Source organism: Chiloscyllium plagiosum, unplaced genomic scaffold (genome assembly GCF_037043375.1).
Source record: "Chiloscyllium plagiosum isolate Xiang-an unplaced genomic scaffold, Cpla_swu_hap1 HiC_scaffold_16, whole genome shotgun sequence".
Lineage (NCBI taxonomy): Eukaryota > Metazoa > Chordata > Chondrichthyes > Orectolobiformes > Hemiscylliidae > Chiloscyllium > Chiloscyllium plagiosum.
In genome coordinates this window covers 46,685,805-46,704,294 of record NW_028270154.1, presented here as the reverse complement: position 1 = coordinate 46,704,294, position 18,490 = coordinate 46,685,805, and the positions used below count along the sequence as shown (strand labels likewise).

Here is an 18,490-nt window from a genome sequence, read left to right as displayed (position 1 = left end):
TTCAGCTTTTCTATGAGGTGTGAAATTTCATGGAGATCCTTCCATTACCTTTTGACTCAATGATCCTCCACATTTTCTTCAAAATGTCCTGACTGTGGACTTCTTATCTCAAACTTAAACTTCACTGCATTCTGCAAGCTAACTGAAAATAACTAGATTTTCTCCTCCAGCTTCAAGCTAATTGAAGATTACAGTTATCTTTTCTCTCAAGAACTTAAAATGAGCTGCCACCCAAGACCAGACCTGCAGTTGCCCTCTCTGAGAAAACCCCAGATAAATGAAGCATCTGCTAATGTGCCGTGCCTTTTGAAGGTGTTCCTAATCTAATTATGTTATACTCACAACCCAACTCTTTGATTCTGGGATATACATCAAGAATTTATATTTATATTGGATATGATTACCCTCATTTCAACTTGTGTTTCCACTGAGAGGTTCAAGATGGGCCATTCATTGTTTAATTTTCTCACCTTCACTATGTCCTTATAAAATAAACAGAGTTTACCTTTCTACTGGAGTAAGAACAGGAGTGCTTGATATGCATTTACATTAAATGCATGACAGTTTCTTAACCAAGTGTTTCCATTTATTGTGTACTCAAAGCTTTAATTCCTGAAACTAAAAGTCAATTCTAAAACATATAGTAGAGGAAGGAAACTTTGATCTAAGCAATCTGAACATTATTTGAACTAATGTTCCAGAGACTAAGGAGTAGTGCGTTATTTCATTGCATGACAAAATAATATATTTTAAATAAAGTTATCATATTCTATGAGGTCAACTGACTGGAAATAGGTTATAAATATTTATTATAGTGAACTGATTTTCTTTTGCATCTCTCTGTGAGAGTGACTAACAAATGTATTTTCTGATTAGCTTTCCCAACCTTGGAATCCTTCATGTTCCTAAGAAGGATGTAGTAACAATTATAGAACAACAGCTGATTAAGTCATGGACCTCAGATGCCCAAAATGGGAATGATTCACTTCTTAATGGAAATAATGAAAATGAAATGGAATTGCAACAGAAACAACTAAAGAGTGAGTTAATATTATTCAGCTGTATTGTTCATTCAGTATTTAAAGCTCTCAATATAGAATACTCTGTAAACGTTTACATGTTAGTTGCTGGTAGTTGGCTTCACCACCAGTTGTAAAGCTATGAGCTCCTCATTTCATAATCAAAATGCACAATTGTTGGGACTTTACACAAAATGTTTGTTTGTTTTTTCAGTTGTTTGAGGCATTTTGTAAGAAATAAAATATAAGTTCTGAAATCTAGTTTTGGCTGGCTGAATGGAAATGCCTCTTCATAAATTAAATTTGGATATTGCATTCCAGTAAAATAGCTGTAAGATACACAAAAATGCTTACAATTTTACCGGCAATTGGTCATTGACTAAAGTGAGAAATGCAACTATTTTCCTGTAGAAAAATACTCAAGCATGGAGTTGAAGTTCTATAAATCTAATTACAGTACTTCACTACTGGGAAGAGGCAATTGAAGCAGGATAAGATAACAAATCTTATATTAATTTTGCAAATGTGGATTAATTGTATACTTTTTCAAATTGACTGTCACCAGCAAAAAATACACAAAACTGAAAGACAGATTTTGTTCAATTAAAACTGTAGGAAATAACTTTATTACTTCTGGCCAAGTTATTTTAAAATGAAATCTTAGCAAACATTTCTATATGTTGCAACCTTGATCAGCATTCATACACATTGGGTCATAAGTTGCTGTCAAAACAAGTGTAGTGATTGGAACAAGGTCAGCCAGATGGACCTCATAGAATATGAGTTCCCTGATTGGGGCTGTTATCCTAATCCAGTCAGAAAGGCCTGGTTGATAGCTATAAACAGGGGTTCTGTTCACTATAGGAACTAGCTCTGGGCTAGCTGGATCAGTGTCTTGTAATATGCACTTATAAATAAAAGGTGACTTGATAACACAATAACGGGCTTTATGAAGTTAATTCAACAACAGTGTGGATAATGGTGCTCAACTGTTTTATACAGAAATACTACAGCAACTTCAGGTAAGGGCAGACTTGTGTTTCAATGCATAAATCTAAAGGTTATGATAGACTAGTGTTAGCCATACAAAAGCAATTTGCACACTCTCTTCAGCCTTAGGAATACATTAATTGACATAAAGTAACTGTATTTGCACCTTAGATACTAAGTGAACTTACCATTGAAAGTCATGTTTATTTATTTTAGTCTAAATACCCTTTTAGCAATGTAAAATTAATGTTATAATTAACAAGCAACCTGTCTCGCACAAAAAAATAAATTAATGTGCAAAATATTTCTTTAAGTTGGAGATGTTAAAAATGTAAACTTAAAAAATAATATTTTTTTATTCTCTTTCAATGCTAAAACATTGTATGATTTCAATGAACAGTTGCATATAGCATTTAGGGGTTAGTAGATCAAAGGATAATGGGGGGTAAGGTGAGAACAAGCTATAGGGATGGGTAATCAGCCAGAATACTCATGAATGGTGGGGCAGGCTTCAAGGGGCCAAATGGCTTACTCCAGCTCCTATTGTCTATATTTCTATTTTTCTCTTTCCTCACATCTTCCCCACCTGCTTCTCCCTCATAATCCAATCTTCCATTGCTTCACTTTAGTTCTCTTTCTGTACCTAATTTGTCATTGAATTCACTCACTTAAATTATATTTCCTTCTCACTTAGTGTATTGTGAATTTTGCAATCTTAAAATTTGATTAGCTGTTTCTTTCCCTGTTTTTCTTGCTTCAGTATAACTCTTCTGTTTTGGAATGATCTGCCTGTGCTGCTCACTAAACAAAACTTTTCACTGTACTTCAGTATACATAACTACAATAAATCAAACCAAACTCACACTTTCAACAACATTGGACATTAAATATTGTCACAGCTAAATGGGCAAGAACAAGTCTAACAAATGTCAGGTGCTATATTTGTTGCCCATAACATCAAATGATTGACCCATGTCTGATAGTGGCAGTCCTTGGAATTAGGTAACAATTATGAAGTTAATACTGTATTGATCTGTTTTGGCTGTTAGAAGAAGACAGGGAAAGAATCCGCCAGCAAGCACAGAAGCAGACCAAGTATATGGATCTCAGTGTCGTTCGTCTGATGTTTACTCCATACCTACCAGGAAGTGATGGCAAATTTACACGTACCCTTAGCTCTGTTATGTCAGATCCCATCTTTGACAGCAGTGAGTGCTTTTAAAATTATATACATGTATGTGTTAGTTAAATAAGATGCTTTTATCTCATGAATTATTCTTGTGCAGTCATTTGAATTTTCCTTGATGGCTCAAATTATATTAAGGCAAACATTTCAGTGCACACTTACAACATAAGAAGTATGGGGCATGTATGACTTTCATGAAATTGGACAAACTAAATCCAAATTTTGAATAAGTGAATTATTTATTATTCAATTTTGTTAGTGTCATCAGTAATGCAAAGAACTTGTCAATACCTGTGTGAGTTTATATTAAGGGGTGAATTTCAAATTTCTTAATTTACTCCAGAAAAACACTTTAACAGCACTTCAAGTAACAGTCATGTCTTCCCAACTGTCAGCAAAACATTTGGAGGACAAAATGATGTGATGATGTTTGACACTGAGACTCATAAAGAGCGAAAGATGTTTGGGCCTTTTGTTTCTTCACTTGTTGTGCCAGTGTCTCTTTATATATATTCAATATGCTCTGAGACTATTTACCCCCATTGATGAGATGCATTCTGGGGCCATTATTAGGCTTACAATAGAACTCACAACAGACATTATCTGGCAATTGTGTGTGTTTAGGAGTTTTCCTCACACACACTTGCTTGAAACTGTCCCAGATACACCCATAAAGCTTTTGCTGATGTTGCATGCTACCAATATTTGGACCTGACTAATTAGAAGCCTGGCAAACTGATGCCCATTCCAAATTTGATACACTCTATATGATACCAAGTAACAGTGGAGGCACTGGGTACTGCGAAGCCTATGGCCCCCGACAACATTCTAGCAATAATACTGAAGACTTCTGCTCCAGAACTTGCTGCATCTCTAGTCAGGTTATTCCAATACAGCCACAATGCTAGCATCTGCCCAACAATGTGGAAAATCACCCAGATATGTCCTGACGACAAAAAGCAGGACAAATCCAACCTGACCAATTACTGCCCATCAGACCAATCATCAGAATAGTGATGGAAAGTGTCATCAACGGTGCTATCAAGCAACACCAGCTCAGCAATAACCTGCTCACTGGAACCCTGTTTGGGTTCTGCCAAGCCCACTCAGTTCATGACCTCATTACAACTTTAGGTTCAAACATGGGATAAAAAGGCTGACTTCCAGAGATTGATGGCATTTGACATCAAGACTGCATTTGACTGAGTGGAATACTAAGGTACCCTAGCAAATCTGGAATGAGTGAAAATCAGAAACAAACTCTCTTTTGATTGGAATATATCTGGCATATAGGAAAATGGCTATGGTTGTTGGAGGTCAGTCAACAACTCCAAAATATCCCTTCAGGCATTCTTCAGGCTAGTACCCTAAGCTCAACCATTTTCAGCTGCTTCATCAATGACTTTCTCTCCATCATAAGATCAGAAGTGGGGATGTTCACCGATGATTACACAAAGTTCAGTACCTCAGATACTAAAGCAGTATGTGTTCAAAAGCAACAAAACCTGGACAATATCCAGGCTTGGTCTGAAGAGTGGCAAGTAACATTCAAGCTGCACAATGCAAAGCAATGACCATCACCAATAAGAGGCTATATAACTACTGTCTCTTGACATTCAGTTGCGTTACCATCACCGAATCCCCATTATCAACACCCTGGGGATTATGTTGATTGGAAACTGAACTGGAGTTGCCACATAAAAATAATTGCTCCGAGAGCAGGTCAGAGGCTAGGAATATTGCAGTAGGTAACTCACCTGCTGACTCCCCAAAGCTTGTTCATTGTCTACAAGGCACACATCAGCAGTGTGATGGATTACTCCCCACTTACCTGAATAAGAGTACCTCCAACAACACTCAAAAAACTTGACACCATCCAGGACAAAGCAGCCCGTTTGATTGGAACTATATCCATTCTCTCCACCATTGATACTCAGTATCAGCAGTGTGTATTATTTACAAGATGCACTGCAGAAATTTGTCAAGATTCCTGAGCATCATCCAAACCCATGATCACTTCCATCCAGAAGTACAAGAGATGCAGATACATAGGAACACCACCACCCACAGTTTCCTCTCCAAGCCACTCACCATCCTAACATAACAACATATCACCATTCCTTCACTGTAGCTGTGTCAAAATCTTCGAACTCCCTCCCTTGTAGTATTAATGGTCTACCTACAGCACATGAATTGTCATAGTTCAAGAAGACAGCTCACCACCACCATGTCAAGGACAACTAGAGATGGGCAATAAATGCCAGCAATGCCAATGTCTCAGGAGTAAATAAAAAAAAATTCTGCCTTCCCCAAACATTATAATTAAATTTTCTGTTAGTTAACCACGTTAGATTGATTGGCCATGCTAAATTGTCTTTTGTGACTAGGAATTTACAGGCTAGGTGGATTAGCCATGAGAAATGTGGTGACGCAGGATATGTTTGGGAGTCTGGGTCTGGGTGGGATGCACTTTGGAGGGTTAGTGCAGACTCAGTGGGTGAAATGGCTTCTTTCTGTGTTGTAAGGATTCTATGAAAAATACAAATCAGAACACTTCTGGAATGCTATGACTAACCATTTTTTTTCTGGTATATTGCTTTCCATCTTTGGAAAGAATTAAGTGGCAGATTTTACAGAGAATGAGTTTTAAATATTCTGTTTTGTTTTATAGAAGCACCTAATGCATCAAGTTTGCGAATAGCAAGAATGGCCAAAACAGCTGGGAGTGTCATGGGTGGGGATGAGGTCTTTCTGCTTTGTGATAAGGTTCAAAAAGGTAAACCATCTGATAATTAAAATTTTACATTATTTCTTTCAGATATTTTGATTTGTCATTTTAAAGATTAGTAGATAGTTTTGTGAAATGTTATTATTTGACAGGTTTTTACTTACATTTTACTGTTTTGCATGTAAGCTGAACTGCATTATTATCCTTTTATTGTGTGAAATAAAAGGAACTTAGATAATTATCAATGCTTGAATTAATATATTTCTTTCCTCAGATGATATTCAGGTACGCTTCTATCAAGAAGATGAGAGTGGCCATATTTGGGAGGCATTTGGAAAATTTGGTGCAGCTGATGTTCACAGACAGGTAGATAGCCCCAAAATATTTCATAGCTCTACACAAAATAGATGTTCAGGCGTTAAACTACAAACTATTAATTTTTAAGAAGTAAAATTAAGATAATTATTGAAAAAATCCAGCAATTAAAAGAAAAATTCACATTTTTAAAGAATAAAGCTCAATATACTTTCAGTGCACTTAAACAATTTGTGTCATTGATTAATTATTTTAACCTTGAGTAAAGTATGGCCATGAGAATGATCTGCTTCATCAGCTCCTGAAAATAAATGTTTTGTGTAGAGGATGTATTTATCACAAAATTAAACATAAGCTCCTCACAATTTGAGTATTTATATTAATGAACAATGCATTATAGGTATTTTGCACCAGATTTTCCTTTGTGGTTGGAATCATGATTTGAACCATTTCCCAACATCGCATCCAGCCTCTTGGATGTCCTCCATTTTTCAACTTTCAGAGTCTGAGGGAGTGGGCTGGAGTTGGGGCTGCACCCCATCATTGCCCGCACCCTTCCCCCTTCCACCCCCCACCTCCCCCCCCCAATCCATAGAAGTAGAAACAGAAGCAGATGTAGTCCACTTCCAAAGAAAAACATTAGAAGGCCTGTTCCAATTTGCTGGAACATTGATCCTTTTTTTTGATGAATATGAAGTCCTCTTTCCTTCCCATCCCTCCTGCCTCGCTTTCATTCTCCATATTCCTATTCCCCCCTCATCCTCCACCTCCATATAGCCAATTGCCATTCCCCACAACTTCCCATGCTCACTCATTCAATATTCAGGTTTGTAGATACCAGGGAGTCTTTGAGATGCCCATATGACTGTCTAACTAAGAAACGTCAATTTAAAAGAATTCAAAAAGATAATCCTATTTGGTAGTCATAGAACTATCTACATAATCAAATTCATTGTTCTCTTGACATAACACGATTATTGATTTTTAAACAAAACCAAAGAACTGCAGATGCTGGAAATCTAGTACAAAAGCAGAAATTGCTGGAAAATCTCAGCAAGTCTGGCAGCTTCTGTGGAGACAAATGAGAGTTAATGTCTCAGGTACAGTGACCCTACTTCAGAACAGGTTTTGGTCTGCCAGACCTGCTGAGATTTTCCAGCAATTTCTATTTTTGTTCCAGAAATATCAGTTTTTTGACAATTCTGTTCTGTCCCTTTCAAAGAGCAACCAATTAATCCCTTAGACTGACTCTGTTATAGCTGTTCTCTTCTTCATGTATTTATTTAATTTCCTTTTGAGGGTTGCTATTGAATTTCTATCAATCAGCGGCACGGTGACACAGTGGCTAGCACTGCTGCCTCACAGCGCCAGAGACCCGGGTTCAATTCCCGCCTCAGGCGACTGACTGTGTGGAGTTTGCACATTCTTCCCGTGTCTGCATGGGTTTCCTCTGGGTGCTCCGGTTTCCTCCCACAGTCCAAAGATGTGCAGGTTAGGTGAATTGGCCATGCTAAATTGCCTGTAGTGTTAGGTAAGGGGTAAATGTAGGGGTATGGGTGGATTATGCTTCGGCGGGTCGGTGTGGACTTGTTGGGCCAAAGGGCCTGTTTCCACACTGTAATGTAATCTAATATACAGCCATTCCAACCTTTGTTATGTGCAAAAGTGTTGCTTTAGAATTGGGCTGAGAGGTGACAAATGGAGTTCAATGCAGCTAAATGTGAGGTGATGCACTTTGGGAAGAATAACAGGAAGGCAGGGTACTGGGTCAATGGAAAGATTCTTGGTAGTGTGGATGTGCAGAGGGATCTTGGAGTCCATGTACATACATCCCTAAAAGTTGCCACCCAGGTGGATAGTGCTGTTAAGAAGGCATACGGTGGGTTAGGTTTCATTCGTAGAGGGATTGAGTTCCGGAGCCGCAATATCATGCTGCAACTATATAAAACGCTGGTACGGCCACACTTGGAATATTTTGGGAAGGATGTGGAAGCATTGGAAAAGGTGCAGAGGAGATTTACCAGGATGTTGCCTAGTCTGGAGGAAAGGTCTTATGAGGAAAGGCTGAGAGACTTGAACCTGTTCTCATTGGCAAGAAGAAGGCTAAGAGAGGATTTGACAGAGACATACAAGATGATCAGAGGATTAGATAGGGTAGACAGTGAAAGTCTTTTTCCTAGGATGATTACTTCAGTTTGTATGAGGGGCATAACAACAAATTGAGGGGTGATAGATTTAAGACAGATGTCAGAGGCAGGTTCTTTACACAGAGAGTGGTGAGGGCATGGAGTGCACTACCTGCTGATGTAGTCAACTCAGCCACATGAAGGAGATTTAAACAATCCTTAGATAAGCACATGGATGATTTTGGGATAGTGCAGGAGTACGAGCTGAGAATAGTTCACAGGTCAGCGCAACATCGAGGGCCGAAGGGCCTGTTCTGCACTATATTGTTCTATGTTCTATGTTGTTGCACAACAAAGCCAAGAATTTATTAAGTCTCTTCTAAATGATTAAAAGGCCAAAATATCTTGTTATACACTAATGTCTATAAATTTCTGAATGATATATTGAACTAACATTTGCTCAATTTTTTGTTAGGTACATTAGTTTAGAAATAATTTGACTTCAAAATAAGTGGCTTGACAATAAGTATTGGGACCATTTATAATGATGGGGCAGCAGGTTTGCAGGCAAATTGGATTCAGGGTGCTCTTTTATTTCAGTTGCTCTATTTGATCTTAATAGTGATTCTATTCACAGATTGAGGGATTACATTTTGTTTGTTCTCAGAAAATATAGTAAATTGTAAAATTTGTTATGTTTTCCAGTTTGCCATTGTTTTCAAGACGCCAAAATATTTTGACATTCACATTACAAACCCTGTCTCAGTATTTGTCCAGTTACGTAGACGTTCTGATGGTGAAACCAGTCAACCAAAACCATTTATATATTACCCACATATAAAGCGTAAGTATTATTAATTTATAATTCTGCTTTTTCATAGTTAATTGCAGTTCTTAAAATATAAAATTCTATATTCTCTTTTGTCAGATATTTATGTAAATTATTTACTTGTGAATTCCTATATGCGAATAATTTATAAAGCATATGATGTTTAATTTCTGTGCAGTTTCCATATAATATTTTTGATTGTCTACTTTTTATAAGCTACTTTATTAACCCCCCCTTTGGCTATAGTAGTTCACGGATTTCCCTTATAGCGTTTCATTAATAATCAGTTATCAGAAGCTGTCGAGAGCGTGGTGTACACTTCAGTATTTCCGTGCAAGATGATAAAATTCAAACTATTTATTCAGCCTTTACTAACTAATCCCATTGCATAAAATAAATGGATTTGAAATGACAAACAGATTTGGAATCAAAACCTGATTCTGTGGTTTCGAGAGTCTACATTAACTAGCCACTTTCTGGTAAAATAGTTATCTGACAAAAATTAAGCTTGCTACTAGCCAGTGGTCTACTTTTTGTTATCTCTAAACAAAATATGTCACAACTACCAAAATAAAAGAATGATGTTTTCATTGGCAAGCTAGGCAGTAGGTCCAATAGGTAATGCAAAAATATATTGTGTACAATTCTGGAAGGGTTAATGCAGAGTGCCATAAACCCTATGATGATGTCATGTGGTCTTGTGGATAGAGCATCTTAGGATCTTAGTGATTTTTGAGAATATTTGTAGCTCAGGTTGATGATATGGATGTAGGTTAGCTCACTGAGCTTAAAGTTATGTTTTCAGATGTTTTACTGCCATACTAGCTAACATCATCAGTGAGAGTCTCCAGTGAAGTGCTGGTGGTATGTCCCACCTCTCTATTCATAGGTCTTGGTTTTGTAAGGTGGGGGATTTCATTTCTGTTTCTTTTTTTCAAGTGGAGTTAGCTCTTTAAGTGTGTTGGTAGGTTTATAGGCTACCATGATGCCAAGGGGTCTGAGTAGTCTGGAAGTCATTTCTGATATGTCTTTGATGTAAGGTAATGTGGCTATAGTTTGGTTGCGTTGTGTCTGCTTGTTTGGGTTTGTTTCTGAGAAATTGGATTGTGTTTATTGGTACCCGTTTTTCTTGAAAACATTGTATAAATATTTTTCTTCTGCTTTTGTAGTTCTTGGGTTCAGCAGTGTGATGTAGGTCATTGAAATAATGTCTTTATGCAGCTCTGTTTGTGAGTTTTGGGATGATTGCTTCTGGAGTTAAGTATTTGGTCTGGGTTTGTTGCTTTTCTATAGATGCTAGTTTGAAGCTTTCTGTTAATTGTGCATTCAACTGTTACGTCTAAGAATGGGAGTTCTCCTCCTCTTTTGTGAATTTTATGCCTGTCAGGATAATGTTGATGGTGTTGTATGTTTCCTCTAATTTATTCCGTTTTGGGATGACAAAGTGTCATCTATGTAGTAGACCCAAGGTTTGGGTTGGATAGATGGGAGGGCAGCTTGTTCAGGTCTCTGCATTACTGCTTCCACTATGAGCCCTGATATTGGTGATCCCATAGGTGTTCCATTGATTTGTTTGTAGTTTTGTTGTTGAATGTGAAGTGGATGGTGAGGCATAGGTCTAATAGTTTGACTGGGATAACACACACATTCTAGGACAGGCAAAACAAAGACACGCACAAAATTTTTTAGAGGCATAGCAGTCTCACCGAACTCCACCAATAAACACATCGATTTAGATCCAATCTACCTCCCCTTGAAAAAAAGAAACAGAAATGACATCACCCACCTTAAGAAATCAAGATGTATAAATAGAAAAGTGGGACATACCACCATTGCTTCACCGGAAACTCTCACTGATTATGTTAACGAGTATGGGGACGAAATGTCTGAAAACATGCCTTCAAGTTTAGTGAGCTAACTTACATACTTACCATCTTAGGATCTTGCAGAAGTGAAATCTTGACAACTGATCCTCCTCAAACTTTCTGTAAAAATGTCTATCATGTCAATGTAACTTGTAAGTAATTGATAAATGCAATAAACTATATCTTGTTAATTTCAAAAAACTATAAAAGTGGTAGTCAATTCACTTCAGTCAAATGTTACCCAGTGCTCAAAGTTAAAAATATCACAACTAATAAGATTGAATAGCTTTTTGATTTCCTTTCCTCCCCTTTATTTCCTTATTTTTCCAGACAAAGAGCACATTCAGAAAAAATGGCACAAATCTTTACATAATTGCTCAGATAACTTTGAGGGTACACCAGAAGGTCACGCAGAAATATATAGTGATGATCTGGGAAGGGGTGAGTAATTAAACAATAACAGTAACAATTCAGTTCTAGTCTTACCACAACCAAAGAAACACTTTCAATTGCTCCACTTCCTGCTCCCTCACTTTCACCCTCAACTTCTTCCAATCCTGGTCCCACACATTTCTCATCTACATGCTCACCTTTAGTGATATCATCCATGAGTATAGCATTAGTTTACATAGGCAGAATTTTACAGAACCCTATCAATGAGTTGAGGGTGGGCATTTCTGAAAGGTTTCCCAGTTGTCCGAGGAAGGTCCATTCATTCTTTTCCTAGTAGAGACTCTTAAATAGTCATATTTTAATATTTAATGCCCCAGCTGCAATGTTGAGGTGGGAGTGTACAGATGCAGGAAGGAAACCCAACAGGTGATCCCTCTTGAGTGGGAAGGTGGACACCTCCATTACTGGCCCATTCTCCCACCCACTTTACCTTCAAAGCATGACACCACATTCCTCAGGCCTCTATCCTAAGTTTGCAGCATTTTGATTGGTGGTACCAGTTATTGTTGCAACAATTTGCCAATGCTCCTGTGGTACTACTGAGACTACAGAATTGGTGGCTGATCAGATTGTGTGGCAACTCTCTAAGATCGAATGTATCCTGGTGGCAGAAAACATGCCTCCAGCCAACTAACATTCCTTCCTGCCATCAGACAATTCTGCTGTATACAAACACTGATAACTGCTCGCTCCAACACATTATCATCTCTCTTGAATCCTTCACTATTGTTAAACTGTAAGATTTTTGTTTGGTTCAGATTTCTCAGAGAAATTGTAACATGATGTAAAGACTTAAATATGCAAATATAACACTTAAATTCAAATATAATTGTCAGGTTTAGATAGGCTTTCCTTTGTATTTCCTTTGAGGGGCATGCAGACTGGGATCACATCTCTCACTTTCGTAACTTCTACCTTGTAGTTTTTGCACCATTGTCGACCAAACTTAATCAGAAGGTGCTCTTTTACCCCAACTCATCCAATTAATCCCTCCCTCTCTTGAATCATCACTGAATTTATGGTTGATCATTCAATGAACAGGCCCTTTTGACCAACCAGATACAGTTCATATGACCCTCACACCACAATGCTTCTTCCATCCAACTTCAAGATCTTCCTCTTAGGTAGACTTTCTTGTATTCCATTCTGATCAGTACAAAGAGTTTTAATCTCATATGAGAGGCACTGTGGGCTCCCACACTGTAGACTCTGGGGTTCCTCATGAAAGAATACTTCTTATTCCAAACCAGTTAGGAGGGGTAAACTAATTAATTGACAAAAAAAAAGTGAACCAAAGAAACAAAACCTATTAAGCAAGATTTTAAAAATGCAAATATATTCAACTACCTTTCTTGAAAATAGCACACACAGGCATGAACACAACCTCTCCAAGTTTGGAACAAAGATATAAAACTCTAAGAGTATTACGTTTAAAGTTATTTTGGCCAAGTAATGGTTGAAGTCAAAGAAAAGAACTGTTCACAGATTGTCCAAAAAAACTGGTCTGTAGGCAAAGTAACTTTCTAAGTAAGCTTTTGATGCTGGCATTACTTTTTGGATCAGTCAAGGCTAGTTCAATTCTATTTTCCTGGAGATAATATTGTAGATTCAAACCTTTCCTTTAAGTACCCTCCATTTGCAGTACTGACGCCTTCCAGGCGTTTTCAGCTCACATACGTTCATGAGATGGTTTTCACGCCCTGTGACAAGTTCTCGCTGTCTGTCTGTGCCATGTGACCTCCTTCAAAGTGCTGTAGCCCAAGCAACAAGCAGCTTGTGTTCTGTGTAAATGTAGCATTTTTGCTGAGTTAGAAGTATTCACCATTTGTAAAGTGCTTTTTTTCAATAAATTCAGATTAATATATGTTTATATATGCACACACATATCCAGTCAATTATGTTAATTAATATTTTACAATACATCTTCATGACAAATATAAAAACAATAAGCACATCTATGATTTTATCCAGTACAAAATGATAGCGTCATTAAAAGGTTAAACAGGATTTTATTTAGAAAAATCTATTGCATTGCTTATTCAAACTGCAATCCTGGATGAGCAGAAATTTCCTCCATTAAATTTTGGGAAGGTCAAAGCCATCACTTGTGCACACCACTCCAAATTCTGTTCCCTAGCTACTACTCTATTCCTCTCCATGGTAACAGTCTAAGATTAAGCCAGTTTGTTCACAACCTTGTGTCACATTTGACCCCAAAATGAACTTCTGACCTCACATTCATGCCGTTGCTAAGAATAAGACTGCTTATTTCTACTTCTGTAATATTTTCAGACCTTGCCCAATCTTAGCTCATTTGCTGTTAAAGCCCCCATTGATGCCTCTGTTACCTCTAGATTTGACTGACCATTCCAGTACATTCCTGGCCAGTCCACCACATTTTACCCATTTTAACCTGAGATTATACAAAACTCTGCTGCCCATGTGTTAACTTGCATCAGTCACCTTTTGTCCATTTGCTTACCATTTGCATTGGCTCCTTGTCAAAACCATAACACCATAAGATATAGGAGTAGAATTAGGCCATTTGGCCCATTGAGTCTACTCCACCATCTGATCATGGTTGATAAGTTTACCAATCCCATTCTCTTTCCTCGCTTCATAACCGTTGATCCCCCCTACTGTCAAGAACTTATTTATCTCTGTCTTAAATGTACTCAATGACTTGGCCTCCACAACCTTCTGCTGCAATGAGTTCCACAGATTTGTTACTACATGGCTGAAGAAATTCCTCCTCATCTTATTCTATGGGATCATCTCTTCAGGTTTGTGATACTTGTGACCCAGGTTTGTTTCCAGCCTTGGTACCTGCCAGTATGAAGTTTGCACATTTTTCCCATGTTTGCATGGGTTTCATCGGGTTGCTCCAGTTTTCTCCCACAGTCCAAAGATGTACAGGTTAGGTGCATTGATTATGCTAAATTGCTCCATAGTGTCCAGCATTACGCAGGCTAGGTGGCTTAGCAATGGTAAATCTGGAGTTAGAGGGGTGCGATACTCTTTGAAGGGTTAGTACAGACTTGGTGGGACAAATGCCCTCTATATTCACTGTTGAGATTCTATGATGATTTTGTGATTCTGCAGGGTCCAAAACTGCTCACAGTATTCCAAATGCAGTCTGATCAGAGCCTTATACAACCTCAGAGCCTTATGCAACATCACTGCTCTTCTATTATAGCTCTCTTGAAAAGAATGCTAACATTGCATTTGCATTCCTACTTTCAACTGAACCTAAATTTTGACCTGATGAGAATCCTGATTAGGACTCCTTTGTGCTTCAGATTTCTGAAGTCTTTCTTCATTTAGAAAGTGTCCACAACTTTGTTCTTTCTTCCAAAATGCATAACCTCACATTTTGCCACATGGGTATTCTATGTGACACTTCTCTGCCCACTCTCCAAGCCTGTCCAAGTCCTTCTGCGAAACTCCGCGCCTCCACAACACTACTTGGCCATCCATCTGTCTTTATGCAATCCACAAATGTAGCAGCAGTTCCTTCGCCTAGATCATTAATGTATAACACAAACGGTTTTGGTCTCAAATAGACCCCTGAGGAACTCCACTAGTTACCAACTGCCATCGCTTTATACCCACTCTCTGCCTTCTGCCAATCAGCCAAAATCCTGTCTTTACATTGAAGATACCCTCCATCATATTGAATGGGACTACCACGATACTCATGGAAAGATTTTGAACAAATCTAGCAACTAAAAAGTGGATATCCATTAGGCAGTGCAACAGCAGTAGTATCCCATTCAACCACAATCTGTACCTTCAGAGTCCTTCATATTTTCCAGTATAACAATATGATGAAGCCAGGGTGTCAATGCTGGTTCAAGGAAGAATGCAGGTGGGTATACCAGGAGCAGCACCAAGCATACCAAAAATGAAGAGTTACAACACAAGACTACTTCCATGCCAACAAACATAAGCAACAGTGCTAGATAGAGCTATGTGATTCCACAACCATGGATTAGGTCTAAACTCTGCAGACCTGTCACATCAATCCAATTGGGCAACTAATCAAATGCTTGGAGGATGGAACCCCAAAAATATTCCCAATTTCAATGATGGGGGACCCCAGTATATCAGAACAAAAGGTATGGCTGAACATTTGGAACTGTCTTTGATCAGAAATGCCAACTGCATGAAAAGTCTTGGCCTCCTTCAGAGATCCCTAGTATCACAGATACCAGTATTCAGCCAAATGAATTCACTGCAAGATATGGAAAAAGATGGATACTGGATATTGTAAACGACCTGACAGTATTCCAGCAATAGGACTGAAGCTCTAGATTATGCCATATCCCAAGCCAAGCTGTTCCAGTACAGCTACAACACTGACAACTCTGATAACTACCCAGCAATTTGGAAAATTACTCTATGAGAAACAAATCCTGGCCAGTCAGTCATCATCCTACAAGTCTATTATTGATCATAGGCAAAGTCATGAAAGGGAGCAGCATTTGCACAGAAATAATCTGCTCCCTGATGCTTAGGCGAAAGTAATGACTGCAGATACTGGAGATCAGAATCAAAAGATGTGGTGCTGGAAAAGACTCCGTGACTCCCTTGTTAGGTCCACGCTCCCCACCAACCCACTGTCCACTCCCGGCACCTTCCTCTGCCATCGCAAAAAGTGTAAAACCTGCGCTCACTGCTCCCCCCTCACCTCCCCCTCAGGCCCCAAAGGATCCTTCCACATCTGAAAGAGATTTAACTGTACCTCCACACACGTCATCTTCTGTATCCATTGCTTTCGATGTGGTCTCCTCTACATTGGCGAGATAAGCCGCCAACTTGTGGAACGTTTCAGAGAACACCTCTGGGACACACGCGCCAAACAGCACCACCACCTGGTGGCTGAACATTTTAACTCCCCCTCCCACTCTGCCAAGGACATGTAAGTATTGGGCCTCCTCTACCACCAAACTCTAGTCGCCCAACGCCTGGACAAAAAATACCTCATCTTCCGCCTTGGTATCCTCAAACCACACGGGATCAATTTCAATGTCACTAGTTTTCTCATTTCCCCTCCCCGCACCATATCTCAGATCCAACCTTCCATCTTGGCATCACCTTATTGAACTGTCCTACCTGTCCATCTTCCTTTCCACCTATCAGCTCCACCCTCCAGTCCGACCTATCACCATCACACACCCACCTTCATCTACCTATTGCAATCCCAGCTACCTCCACCAAAGCTCCACCCCATACTTATTCGCAGTTCCCTTGGGCCACCACTTCATTCCTGATGAAGAGCTCATGGTTGAAATGTTGACTCTCCTGCTCCTTGGATGCTGCCTGACTAGCTGTGCTTTTCCAGCACCACATTTTTAGTCCTTGATGCTCAGTTCAGATTGTGTCAGGACCTCTCAGTTGTAATCCGATTAGAGCATTGATCCAAACATGGACAAAAGAGCTGAATTCAAGAGGTGGTAGGGGTGATTGTCCTTGAAAATGAGGGAGCCCAAGCAAAGCAGAACTCAATGGGAATCCAAAGGAAAGCTTGACACTGATTGTGGTCATACCTGGCACAAAAAATATCATTGTTGTGGATTAATCATGACAGTTCCAAAATTTCACTGCAGGTTTACCTCAGAGCAACGTCTCAGGTCCAACCATCTTTCTCTGCTTCTTAAATTACTTTTCTTTAATCATTGCCAGATATTCACTGACAATTACACAATATTCAACATGATTTGCAATGCCTCAGATACTGAAGCAAGCTGTGTTCACCTGCTGCAATACTGGGATGACATATAAGCACTTTCACTTAGCTTGGCCACAAGCACTGGAATATCCTCCCTACTCCTCTAAACGTTTCTTTTTGCTTCTAACACACTCCTTAATATAGAGTCACAGAGTCATACAGATGTACAGCATGGAAACAAACCCTTCAGTCTAACCCGTCCATGCCGACCAGATATCCCAACCCAATCTAGTCCCACCTGCCAGCACCCGGCCCATATCCCTCCAAATACTTCCTATTCATATACCCATCCAAATGCCTCTTAAATGTTGCAATTGTACCAGTCTCCACCACATCCTCTGGCAGCTCATTCCGTACACGTACCGCCCTCTGCGTGAAAAAGTTGTCCCTTAGGTCTCTTTTCTATCTTTCCCCTCTCACCCGAAACCTATGCCCTCTAGTTCTGGACTCCCCGACCCCAGGGAAAAGACTTTGTCTATTTATCCTATCTATGCTCCCCATAATTTTGTAAACCTCTATAAGGTCACCACTCAGCTTCCGACGCTCTAGGGAAAACAGCCCCAGCCTGTTCAGCCTCTCCCTGTAGCTCAGATCCTCCAACCCTGGCAACATCTTTGTAAATCTTTTCTGAACCCATTCAAGTTTCACAACATCTTTCCGATAGGAAGGAGACCAGAATTGCACGCAATATTCCAACAGTGGCCTAACCAATGTCCTGTACAGCCGCAACATGACCTCCCAACTCCTGTACTCAATACTCTGACCAATAAAGGAAAGCATACCAAATGCCTTCTTCACTATCCTATCTACCTGCGACTCTACTTTCAAGGAGCTATGAACCTGTACTCCAGGTCTCTTTGTTCAGCAACACTCCCTAGGACCTTACCATTAAGTGTATAAGTCCTACTAAGATATGCTTTCCTAAAATGTAGCACCTCACATTTATCTGAATTAAACTCCATCTGCCACTTCTCAGCACATTGGACCATGTCGTCCAGATCCTGTTATAATCTGAGGTAACCCTCTTCACTGTCCACTACACCTCCAATTTTGGTGTCATCTGCAAACTTACTAACTGTACCTCTTATGCTTGCATCCAAATCATTTATGTAAATGACAAAAAGTAGAGGGCCCAGCACCGATCCTTGTGGCACTCCACTGGTCACGGACCTCCAGTCTGAAAAAAAACCCTCCACCACCACCCTCTGTCTTCTACCTTTGAGCCAGTTCTGTATCCAAATGGTGAGT

General features: G+C 39.3%; 1 protein-coding gene across 5 annotated transcripts in view; it reads left to right on the top strand.

The window, feature by feature from the left end:
• The window catches only part of LOC122556673 (nuclear factor NF-kappa-B p105 subunit-like), a 150,546-nt gene that overhangs the window by 120,116 nt on the left and 11,940 nt on the right, over window positions 1–18,490 (top strand). For 4 of the 5 annotated variants that reach the window (XM_043703693.2, XM_087995360.1, XM_087995361.1 and 1 more), the window contains 6 exons: window positions 877–1,040; window positions 3,059–3,217; window positions 5,867–5,971; window positions 6,198–6,289; window positions 9,070–9,208; window positions 11,389–11,499. In XM_043703693.2, the coding sequence (XP_043559628.2) occupies window positions 877–1,040; window positions 3,059–3,217; window positions 5,867–5,971; window positions 6,198–6,289; window positions 9,070–9,208; window positions 11,389–11,499 (770 nt within the window). The remainder of the gene's footprint in view (window positions 1–876; window positions 1,041–3,058; window positions 3,218–5,866; window positions 5,972–6,197; window positions 6,290–9,069; window positions 9,209–11,388; window positions 11,500–18,490) is intronic. The other variant, XM_087995363.1, reaches the window with a different exon arrangement.